This window comes from Lonchura striata, chromosome 4 (genome assembly GCF_046129695.1).
Source record: "Lonchura striata isolate bLonStr1 chromosome 4, bLonStr1.mat, whole genome shotgun sequence".
In the NCBI taxonomy this organism is placed as follows: Eukaryota; Metazoa; Chordata; class Aves; order Passeriformes; family Estrildidae; genus Lonchura; species Lonchura striata.
Window position 1 is genome coordinate 6,432,838 of NC_134606.1, and position 12,718 is coordinate 6,445,555.

At 42.5% G+C, this 12,718-nt stretch overlaps 1 protein-coding gene across 2 annotated transcripts in view; it reads left to right on the forward strand.

The window, feature by feature from the left end:
* The window catches only part of FGFRL1 (fibroblast growth factor receptor like 1), a 167,061-nt gene that overhangs the window by 78,704 nt on the left and 75,639 nt on the right, over nucleotides 1-12,718 (forward strand). For both annotated transcript variants that reach the window (XM_021535703.2, XM_021535704.2), the window contains exon 3: nucleotides 2,817-3,089. In XM_021535703.2, coding sequence (XP_021391378.1) covers nucleotides 2,817-3,089 — 273 coding nt within the window. The remainder of the gene's footprint in view (nucleotides 1-2,816; nucleotides 3,090-12,718) is intronic.

Here is a 12,718-nt window from a genome sequence, read left to right on the forward strand (position 1 = left end):
CTCTGGTGTATGTGAAGGTGCTGAATTGTATTATGGTTCTTTGTCAACACAGTAGTAAATTACAGTATTGTAATAATTACCATGGTGCTTGATATTTGCATCAGAACACTGATTCCAGAGAATACTGCTTGAGCAGAACGTTATTAATGCAAAGATGATAGGTAATAAAATGGAAATACTTACAGCACTAAATGAACAGAAACAAGGCCTTATCATCTTTGTCGTAGAGCTGCACACTACTGAGAAGTGCATGCTGTATCTGGAAAAATTCACAGCAAGAAAAAAGAGTGAGGGGTTTTTTATTCCTGTTCCTGAGAAAGCTACTGGAGGAGCTAATGAAGAGCTGCAGTAATGTTTTTAGGCAGAATGACTGTAAGAAACGCACCCTTTTCTAAATGTCATAAAGGTCTGCAGATAGATCCTGTGACAGGGGCTGATCCAACAATTCCTCAGAATGAAAGGTCAGTCAAAGGAAAATGGCATTTAGGAGGACCAAGCTTACCACTGACCCAAACATGTGACAGATCCAGAGGCAACTCTGGAGCCATCAGGAGCACCGCTTGTGCAGGCTGCCCCAGAGAAGCACATGACGTGACTGGGAAACTATCTGATTCCTCCAGGTCTCAAAATTCATCAGGAGTCAACATGAATGTCGGAAGGAAAGGGATTTTGAAGGAGCCTACAGCAGGCTTCCAAGTTGGGAGGAGAGTGCTCTCTCTCCACTGTCCCTGCTTGCCCTGCGCCAAACATTTTTTTTCCCAGTACTAATTATAGATCTGTTTTTGTCATTTGAATATGCATGAAGTAGTGTCCTGGCTCACAAGCAGGTTGCAGTGAACCTACTTTTAAAGTTTGACTTGGTTTGATAGGGCTCTGAGTCAGAAAGAACCTCTCCAAGGGCCAACCCAGAATTTCAACAAGTCTGTGGACTTGTCTGGGCATTTCAGCTCCTTTGCACTGAGTGAGGGCATCATGTAGGGAAATGTAACAGAATCTGGGGGCAGATTCTCACCCAGTGTTTGTGAATTCTACCTTAGCAAAGCCAACACACAGCCCCTCTTCATGGGTGGATTTTCATTTTAAAATATTCAGCAATGCAATTTATGTCAGACCAGCATTCAAAAGGTCTTGGGGGTTATCTCTCCATCCACAGAGATAGTTGGAAGTCTCACAAGGTGAAGAACATAAGGGTGGTTTGGAATTTTTAGAAACACCTGGACAGGCAGGATTTCTCATGGCGTTTGCCAGTTCCCTTGGAGAACAGGAGGATACCATAATGTCTGAGATGCTGTCTCACAGGTGACTGCAGAAGATGTGAAGGGGTGGGTGTTATCTTTTTCTTTGTTATCTTTGTTATCTCTGACTTTTTCAGAATAAGTGCTCTCAAGGTCCTTACTTTGGGTCATTAGGAGTTCATCAGAATTTGACTGTGTCTAAGACCCATTGATTTAACCAGCCTCTTAGTTAAACTCATTTTAAAAAGTTTCAAGCCAGTTCACCACTCTGTTCTCAGCTTGAGCAGCATTTCTTTTCACCAGCAAAGCTCAAAATTAATGGGTGAGATTCAACATGAGTAACTGCAACAGCAGCTCTGGAGTCATTCAGGAGCTGGACTGGATGTACTCCCTTAGTCAGGCTGGAATAATAGGAATTAGTCATGAGGAAATGCAAATATGAGCTCTGTAGTTTATCCCCTGTGGGTCCAATCCTGCAAAACACTAGGAACAGGAGTAAAATATGAGGGAACAGTTCCAAATCCCACAAACATCTTGTGGGTTTTAGGTGCAACTCAGCATCAGCAATCCCTAGCAAAACATTTTGTCCTTGTGCAAGAGCAGGGCACTTATTATCACACCCATTAATAGACTATTCTGGGAAGAGCACTGCTATTGCAATCTGTATAGAGAACTTGTGCAATTAATGAAAAGGCAGAAAAGGCAGATGCAGGAAAAAGACTCAACTTTTTAGAGTCTTGGGAAGGAATTTTAGTTGGAATTCAGCTATGGGAGAATTCCCACTGCTGGAGTCTTTATCACTTCTTTTTTCTGATTGTTGGCCTGTCCAAATGCATCCTGTTATCATGTAGTAAAGTGTTTTTACTCTGACATTCCAGGGACACTCTCTTTTGTATGAAATTATCACCATTAACAAAGAATAAATATTTGTCAGGTGGGTCAAACCATCAGGGTTGCTAAGGAAATTTATAAAAATATCCTCTTTTGGATTATAAGCAATGTTAACATGTCAGGCTAAGCTGTTTCTTTCATTGAAGCATTACCCAATGAATGTTATGTGTTCAACAACTGCAGGCTTATGTGTCTCAGATAGAGCCCATCTGGTGACTATTAAAGGGAATTACTGTACATACAACATGAAAGAATTAAAACATTTGGGGGGTGTGGGGCAGTGTTTTGTTGTAAGTACTGCTCCTGTTACTAATTTTGCCTTCAGAATAGGTGTTAAGTTTAAAACAACTACAGTTTCTTTACCAAACACTCCGGAACAGTTTTTGTGTTGGGCTCCTTCTTGTGACAGGAAAAGGCTGGAAACTTTGGAACAGCAATAGAGCCTCAGAACCAGGCTTCCCTGGTGGGTTAGCATGAGCTGCTGCTGATGGCAAGGCTACAGCTTCAGGTCTTGCTGCAGCCCTCTGTAATAGCTGACAGTTTCAGCCTTGGTTGCGAGTGATTTTTGGTAAGCACCTTCTATTCTGTGTAGCAGTCAGTGTAAAGGCCAGATTGATGACTCGGCTTTGAATCAGTGCTGTGTCACTGGCAAAAGTCATAACAGCTGTTCCTGTCTCTGTTCTTTCCTAGGCCCCCCGAGGATCTCTGATAAAGTGATTCACCGCCAGTCCGTGAGGCTGGGCAGGACCATCAAGCTCCTGTGCCCGGTGGAAGGCGACCCCCCGCCCCTCACCATGTGGATGAAGGACGGACGGACCATCCACAGTGGCTGGACAAGGTTCCGAATCCTTCAGCAAGGGCTGAAAATCAAGGAGGTGGAGAGCGAAGATGCGGGGACCTACATCTGCAAAGCCACCAACGGCTTCGGCAGCACCAACGTGAACTACACCCTCATCGTCATCGGTGAGTGGAGCTGGGGCAAAGCCAGGCCTCACCTGCTCTGGGGCCACAGAGAGAGCTGATTTCCATGTAGCTGTCAGTGATTGCAGATTTGCTTTGCTAATCATTCACTGACCTCCACTCTCAGCTGGCCCCTTCCAGTGTTTGAGGATTGCCGGAGCTGGCTGTGCTGCGGCGCATCTTCTGCTGCAGCTGGCTGCAGGCAGATAAGATTGCAGAGTGCCAAAGGTTACACATAAACAGAAATGATGCAATAGCCACTGGGGTCCTGATCACAATGAATTCCACACAGGAAAGGCTGTGCGATAAGGAGGGGTCACACTGATCTTTATGTTTGCTGTTGGAACAGGATAGCTCTCAAAACAAATGTTGGAGCACCCATATGAAAACACACAGCGGGGAGATCCGTGTGCTGGGCTGTTGTAAAGCATGGTGTCTTCAGGAATAATAATATCTGGGCTGAAACAAAGCTCTGAGCTGGCATGGAACCCAGGGATGCTCGGCTCCTGAGAAATCTTCTTGGTGGAGGCAGGAATTAAAAAAGCTTCAAATGCTATCTCAGTGACTGTGGGTTCACTGGCAGTGCTTTTGACCATTTTCAAAAGGCTTTCTTGGCCCAGCAATGAGATTTTGGGGCCACTTGTTGGGTTGAGTATTCCCAAAGACTTCCAAAGACATTTCTCTGGGTAATCAGAGATTCCTCTGCAGAAGCTGCCACAGAAATGTGCTTATTGGTGCTTGACTGGGAGAAGGAAAAGGACTGGGTAAAAATCAAAAAAAAAGTGTGTTAGAGGATCTTGAGGGAGCCAAGGAGAGGGTTACAAAGCAGGGGGTGAGATCAGATAGCTTGCTCACCTTTTGCCTGATCAGCATCCTGAGCATCTGATCTACAAAGTTCTGTCTCTCTGAGATGGTGGGAGTAAGAACAGAGTTTAGGGCAGCTTCCAGCTGCCTACCAGTTGGCTCTTGGCCTGGTTTTGTTCTGTTTCTCCTTTTTCCTGTTTGCAGCAGGAGGGGAAACTGCTGTGGGCTCAGGGCATGTAGCAGACACTTGGTGCAGCTTGATGGAGGATTATCACCTGATAGCAGGGTGATTCTTGGAGAATGCACTGTGCTGCACAGCCAGTATAAGAAAGGGACCAGAATGTAAATATCTTATCTGGAAAGAGACACTTCTGTCAGGGAAACCCTATGGTGACTCCTATAGAATCAGGGGGATAGAGTTGCAAAACTAATTTTATAGTTTACATAGTTTGAGGATTTGGTTTTCCTTGTTCACCTCTTTCTTAGCCACATTCATCCATTTCTCTGTGCTACACTGAACAAACAGGATGAAGTGGAAACAGTCTGACAGAGTTGTGTCTCTGCAAGTCCTTTTGTATGTGCTTTCCAGACTCCTTGCTGTGGAGAAATGAATGCTATAGGAGACTGCCTCAGTTCAGCTCATGCTTTTGCAGGATGTGGAAGTTGCCAAGGTCTTTGATCTCTTGTGTCATCCTCTATCTTCTGTAAAGCTCAAGCCAGATCCCATTATTCCAGGGTAGAGGCATCAAGGTATCTGTAAGTCAAAGAAGGCTCTGCCTATTCTTGGTAGCACAACAGAAGCAAATGAAAACAAGAAGCCAGGAGGCACAGGGTAAATGTTGGACTAGAATTCAGGAAAGATTGGGACAAAAACTCCAATTCAGTTGCTCAGTTGGGAAACTGGATTATCAAATATAATTGTGTTAAGAACAATAGTATTCATTATATTTGGCACTGAAAAGCCCTGGGCAGAAACACTAGTTATTGAGAGCCTCATCAGGCATCTATGGAAGGAAATGGCAAGCTCCCACTGGCCTCTGTGGGTGTGAGATTGAGCCCTATGCAAACAAATATTGATCCCCGAGTGCCAAGGAAAGGGTAACTTTAACCTAAATCTGTGTCAGACATATGGGCTTTCCTTTCCATGCATCCTTGTTGTAAATACTGGCTAAACCCAGTACTTTTTATGCTATTTTGCACCTTCTTTCTCATCTCACAGTGTGCCCTTGTGCATTCTTGTTGCTCAGACCATTTTTGATGGATTACTTACGTCCCCTGTCTCTAGTGGTACAGTTGTGTTCATGTAGCGTTTCAAACCGATTGCTTTTCACTGGAGCAATTTCCCCTGAAAACAAATGTTCCCCTTGTGTCTTTCCTGTCAAGCTCTGAAAGTAAACACAAGGTATCACTGACTTGCTCTTTCAAAGGACCCAGACATTTAATGCAATGACCAGATGCTCATGTTCGTCTTGGTGAAAATACTTTTGGTTGAGAGAAAATCAATCCCTTGTTGGTTTTCGAGAAGGAGGCAGTGTTTTAAAACCAACTGCATGTCAGTTTGATGACGAAGATCAAATTGATGGAGTTATTTTGTTTGCTCTGGAAAGCACAAAACTTCATTAGGCTTTTTGAACCATATGGCTTCTCTATTTTCCCACTCCTTCAAAGGACAAAAACCCCTCTTATTCCAGCTTTACTGCTAGCACCAAACATGTAAAACCACACAGGTGTCAGACATGAGCAAGGTGGTTAAGATATTAGATCTAGAGCAGCATTAAATGATTCATTAAAGACTAGGACTTACAAGAATATAATTCATATTGACATGAGAGCATTCTGGAAATTTAATCAAAGATATCTGGAAAATATTCAGTAGCTGATTGAAAAGTTTTGGAGTTATGCTGTATAACTCTAACTGAGCTCTGCCACACCACTGGCAAGTGAGGAACTGTCACCCCTGTGTTATTTACATGGAGGCTGCCACAGAATAAGGTGGTTTACCCAAATCCTACAGACAGCTGTGACTAAATTCAGTGGTATCCAGCCCCTCTGCCTGCTTTCACTGCTATGTAACTCCTACTAATCTTAACTTTTACTAGCCACTGTATTCCATAGTAGAAAAGAAGACCAGCAAAAATCTGGGACATTGTACAAAGGAATAAAAAGGTCAGTGGATCCTCCAACAGTGGCGGGTCCAGCAGACACGGCAGAGATGAGCTCCCTGGCTGGACTCTGTGAGATGTAATAATTCAGCTATTAGACTGTTTGAATGTCCCTTTGTGGCTACAGGGCACATCTTGCCAGCTCAGTGCATGAGCAGAGCAGACTTAGGTGTGCCTCTGCATGTCTGGAGACAGGATCTCAGCTTGCCTGGCTGGAGAACCTCTCAGTCTGAAAGTGCAGATGAGATGGATTACGGTGAATTTACAGATGGTAACGGAGACAAAGAGAGACCAGGTGATTAGGCCAAGACCACATAAAATAGGAGCTGAGGCTCAGAGTTGAGTCTAAACCTCTTAAATCCCTCCTTAAAAGACTATTCCTACTTTATAACACATACTAAAGTCTTTTCCTCCTAATCTTGCATCTTCCTAGCTGCTCTTTTGGAAGTGAATCTTCTCCTATTCTAGGGTTTTGATCTTCCTCAAGCAAAGGCTTTGCCAATCCAGATGGTAGCAATTGGTTTCTGCCCTCCTTATTTCCCCATCTTCTCAGACTGCAGGCTCTGGATCCCAGAGATCCAAGGAATCCTGCTCCAATACAGCCCTGCATGAAATGTAAGCCAGTAAAAGCAGATTACCAATATAAGTCAAAACGATAATTTCCTCTCTTAGCTATCCTTAATAGTTTTTGTGGTTCACCACAAGATTTGGGATGCCAATTACACTGCAGACGGATTTACAAATGCTGGAAGAGGAACTTTAATCAGTATTTAATTACATTGCAGTTATTAAGTACAATGGTTCTTTATTTTTGAGAATTTTGTGTGGCTCATCAAAACAAATGTGCTCTACTTCCCCCAAAATTATATTTACAATGATGCCAATTAAATCTTATATTTTTTTCCTCAACTGAATTAATTCTAAAGGTGTGAAAAGTAACTTTATTTAATTTATAGATGGTTGGTTGAAGCCTGCGGTTTCTTTACTGCATAATTAAAAAATTCCTTGCCAGTGTGCTCTAAAAAGAAACTTAAGGCCAAAGAGGAAGAAAGAAAGTGCTGAATAGCTACACCTTATTTGAAAACTGTCCACCTTGTGTGCTGAAGGGAGGCATGTTCTGCAGAAAAAAAAATAGCAGGTGGTGGTGTAACTGATGCCTCTGTCGAGTTTGGCCAGCTTGGCCAAACTGTGAGTTTGCACACATGGAGCCACACTCCAGCCATCAGGCCCTCCCTGGGAAAACTTAGCCTCAATGGGTGAGCTTTTCCCAACTCAAAAATAACTGAGAAAACAAAGTATTCTAACATGGAAGTGCTGGAGGGCCTCCATTACTGCTCTCTCTGCAATAATAAACACTATCCCGAGTTCCAGGAGTCTGGACATTCTCTGAAGGGAAAATTGTTTGTGAACAGCTGTAGGAAAGACTATAGGTAAATATTTATGCTGTAACATAATGACCTCTTTCAGTGATACACAACACAGAGGACTTTTCACTTGCAGAAGTGTTGTAGGCCAAATCCTGCAAGGTGTGCCAGCATTACAACATGTGGGGCTATTGCTACAGGTGCTGCCAGTAAATACTTCTTGCATTAGTTTCTCAACCAGGTGATGAAAGATCAAACTGTCTCTATTTTCACATCTGCATCCATGTTTCTTACTGCTTTCTGTAGCAAAGGAAAAAAAAGGCAGCAACAAGAGCTGGGTTTGGGACTGGCAGCTTCTTGCTTCACTTGGTGTTTGTAAACTGCCAAGGACTCATCTTGCTTGGGTGCATCTCAGCACAAAAAATAATCAAAATCTGAGTCCAAGAAACAGCTTCTCCTGAATTTATTTTTCTTGCCCTATATCTCTGACTGCTGCAGTTGTTTATTTTGTTCTTTGGGGTTTTTTGTTCCTAAACCACTGCTCAGAATTTGAGCTACATCTCACTTTCAGACAAATCAAGTTTGCTGTTAAATGTCTGCTGTCTGTCTATTGCAATTGATTGCTTCAAGAATCTGCCCTGACATCGGATGATTTATCTTTAAAGCAGCTTTTTCCTGCTGAGCCAACTGCTATTTTATGCTTTTTTACAGCTTGTCCAAAGACAGCTCTCTTTGATAACAGGCATGTGTGAAAAATTTGCATTAAAATAACCATTTTTTTAAAACAGTCAGCATAAATATCCTGAAAAAATTCATGGCCTTGTCTGAATGGATATTTATTCTTACATTCTTTTTTCTGCTTGTAGTAGTAGAAAATACTGTGTGAAAAAAAAAATCAAGTACAGTAAAACATGGTTTGCATTACACTTCTGCAATGAAGTCATCAATCCGTGTCTCAGAACCCATTTACAGTGCAAAAGCTGAGAAAACATTTCTAGCCCAGAGTCAGGTGCCACCAGCCATCTTGGAAAAGCATGACAAATTCATTTATGTTTGGGTTTTGGCCTCTTAAGAAACTCTGGGGACCAGAGAGAGATGTGCTCAGCAAGAAGATGTGAATCAACCCTGAGTCAGCAATGTGTGCTCCAAGGGTCTGCTATATGCTAAGCAAAAATCAAAATGAATCAACACTTCAGAAATAAAGGGGGAAAATATGCAGCTTTTGCATTTGAGAACAAGGTGGTGTAGCCTGTGCTGCTCATGGTATGGAGTTAGCAAAATGTCTTTAGTGCATTTACTTCAACGTGAAGTGCAAAGGGCAGTCCGTCCAGTGTGGGACCATTAACACAATCACAGGACATATAATCTTGGCTAATGATGATTAGTCAGTTGTTATATGGAAATGAAGAGTTCCTTGTGACAATAAACAGTTACAAAGTTCGTGTTTAATTTGTTAAGGCCCCAATCCAGCAGCTGGATCTACGTTGGTGGCCTCCTGTGCACACGCAGGGTGATTAACACCAGATGAGGATCTGGCCATAGCCACTGATGCTTAGTAATGGTTGTGTTGCTAATTAAAGCTCAGAATGGTTTGGGCCTTTGGGAGCTGAGCAGAAGAGGGGAGCCTTCCCAAGACCCAGCCAGTGGAATCATTGCACAAGGACTTCTTGTCAACATGTGACGAGGTGCCACCGTGTCACCCTCTGTGCAGGTGTAGGTAGGGGTTTGGTTCTTAACGAGAGCTGCCTTACTGGTGTTGCCAGGTGAGGGAATCCTGCATGCCAGCCTGTGGGAAGAGACTGGAAATGGGCATTAATGGATCCAGTGAGTAGAGGAGTCAGTGAACTGTGAGTATTTTCATGTTTTGGTGCAGCTAAAAGCTGTTCACTTGGAAGTGAAGCTCCTTTTCCACTGGAAGTGACTCATCCTTGACTAATGATGTCCTCACCCAAGCAAGGGCTCTTCCTTCTCAATGTTTATTAGCGTAGGCATAAAGACACACGCCTTGACCAAGTTTGGTGCTGCTCAGGGGCAGCACAAGCATGTGAAAAGAAACCTAAAAACAATCAGTGTTCCTATTCCCTGAATTCCAGGGGTTCTTCACTTCTTCCTCATTTGAGAGATCCAACTCAGAGTCCAACAGACTCCCTGTCCAATATATAAAGCATGTTGAGTCCTGTAAAATGTCCACTGTCCTGGGAGAGGAAAGGAGGAGAAAGAAATATGCCAAAATGGAAAGGTGTGATTATTGCTGGATTGTTACAGGGAAACAATTTCCCTAGTTTTCATCATTTTGATGAGTGCTGGACTAGACTGATGTCACAACAGCCCGTAACAATTTGCTATTGAAAAGCTTGCTCCATAAAGAGGTGATGATGTGAGTGCCAGTGTTAGCTGTAACTCTCCTAAAAATGACTGATCAAAAATGTAACACTGAGTGGTTTGACTGATGGTCTTGGTGAACGGGTGTAAAAGGCTGGAAAATAACACAACTGGGCAGCAGTTTTGTTTCTTCCATGTCCAGATCTATTATGTAGCTCAGTGCTAATGCTGTATAATGTCCACAGTTTTTACAAGATCTTTGTTTGGTTTTATTAGTTTCATTTGATTTTATAACAAACTTTACAGTATGCTTATCAATACATCATGTTCTGGCTAACAAAAGCTTCCCTGTTTTGGGTAGATCTCTTGTTTCCTTTCGTGAAGCTGTAACATAGAAGCCAAGTTAAGAAGGTGACAACACCTGTTCACAATTTAAAGGAAATGAAAAGGTTTTTTTTTTTTTTTTCCATGGATGTAAGCATGAAATTCATACATATATGTATGGATATATAATTTCCCCCCATACTCCATCCTGTGGCAGACTGTGGCAAACTAGAGCTGCAGCCAGTGTAAATCCCAGGCATGCAGGACATATGGATGCATTTAGCCCACAATCCTTTGCAGATGCTTTGGAGTGTGTAGTGGCTGCTATACCCGTGCAAATAGCAAGCTGCAGCTCTGCTTGTTGCATGAATATTGTTTGGGAATGAAAGCAACACACAATACCAGGCAGGCTGACATTAAAACCTTGTTTGATCTGAGCAATTTATGGCTTCCTTGTGTTAAACGATATTAATAGAAAGAACCTCTTATCCCAGCGAGTTTGTGGTGTTCATGTTGGGTTTTTCTCGTCAGTTTGTCTGAGGCTAAAAACATCTCTTGCCCCTGACTTTATTAATCAGAGCTGTCTGGGTGCAGTCCTCCATATGGGCAGTGGGTGGAATTTCTCTGTTGACAGTGCAGTGCTGATGTGCTCAGCCAGAGATTTGTCCACATCTACATATCCACAATGCTGAGAAATAGCTGTGTTCCTGAGTAAAGCCAAGGCAGTCCCTGCTCCAAGCTGGTGATCTGTATGTGTGTGGAAACCAGGCTTTCCAAATGTGGTCTAGATTTCCAGTCAAGGTTTGCTATGACTGCAGAAAAGTAGTTAGGAGTCTTTTAATTACTAGTGCCCCAAGTAATGAGAAGCCATCAAGCTAATTGCAGGCCTGGGCATCAGCAGCTTTGAGATATCTACAATCGTGCCAAGCATCCAAGATGACTTATCTTCTACAATTAGCAGGATCTTTCTGTCCTCCCCTATTCCCAACAGTTTTTCCTTGGAAGTTGTGCTCCTCCCTCTGCTTCTTGCTGAAAGCTGGGAGTAAAGGATTTAGCATGGCCTCACTGGACTCAGAGGACTTCTGAAGCTGAATTGAGCTTCATGGGCACAGTGTCTCCATGAGGTCTGTGCCAAAGCACTGTGCCCCATTCCCTTGTGCCACCAGTAGCTCTGCTGTCCTCAGTTTGCACAGCAAATACCACAGATATTGGGGTTTTAGCCAAATTTTCCCTTTGGTATCAGTTAACTCAGAAATACCCAAAAGGCACACTTGTAAATTAAAGCACAGTGAAGAATATTTATTATAGAGTAAGCAGTGCCAAGTTGGACCAGTTTATAATGTGTAGCTTGAATGTTGTTTTTGGAGACTGCATTTTTATGTGTAAGTGCACGTACACAGCACCAATTGCTCACATGCTGCCTCTTGATCCATGCATGTAGGTATGTTGCCTGTTAAAATGTATGGTTGCTCAGGAGCTGTATTTTTACATTCCTGTAGGGTCTGGTTCTCTGCCTTCCTGTGCTGTCTTTGGCATCCACATTAAGAAAAAGATGAAAAAAGGAAAATAAAAAAAAATCAACAAAACTGCTGAAAATTAGTGTACACACCTATTTTAAAATCCAATTTATTTTTGTTCAATGAGAGGAGCAACATATTCTGTGTTGTCCTCGGTGAATAATATCATTGTGCTAGAAGGCTTTCATTCTTCCTTCTTTATAATAATGTGGGTTTCATAGTCAGAAGGCCTGAGTGTTTACATTATACACTTCTTGGCAATAAAATTGGAAAAGAAGAGGAAAAAAAAGTACTAATCCCAGGAGTTCTGAAACCTACACTCCTTCATAAACGTACCCTGTTAAAGACATTAAGTCCCTTGCAAACATCCATCTATCAGCAGTTGAGAGTTTGTAAAAGGCATACTTTGTTCTGAACTCCCTGCCCTACTGATTATGCACAGTTCTTTTATTTTGAGAATAGAATGACGACCCCTTAGCCTGGTAATGATGACAGATTTATGTATTTTAACACCCAGACGCTGCTGTATTTGTTAAGGGCTGCCAGACTCCAGCAGTGCGGCAACTGTAGTTTATTTTCATTGTCAGTTTGTGCTGCTTTTTAAGGTGTTCTGCAGCCACTGGAAGCAGCACCACTGCTGCTTTCAGAGGTTGAGATGTCAGGCTGTTAAGAGCATAAGCCTCCATCCTTGGACTGTTTCCACTCATAAAATGTCAGTTTTATTCTGGTTGCTCTGGCGGGATGGAACCTGTTCCTTGCACCGAAGCCAAGGAAAAGAGGGTAAAAATAAGGAGTAAGAGCAATCAGATAACAGAGAATTTATCCCTTCACTTTCTACTCCCATGATGTACTTTGGAGCCCTCGAGATAATGTTTTAAAGAAAACTTTCTTTTAATATGCAGCAAAAAGCAAAGAGCATAAACACACTTTGCAGGTGTAGCTGTTAAAGGGCCGTGTAGGTCAGCACATCTGTCCTCTGCACAATGCATCTGTCTGTGATTTTTCTGGGTTGTTTTAAATTACTGCAAGTGGCAGAACAATAGGGAGACAAACAGTGAAAACAATGCTGTTGTTTAATATCAAGCTAAAATATTAACAGGCTTGTACAGAAAATATTTCATGTAAATTAAAGAGAAACA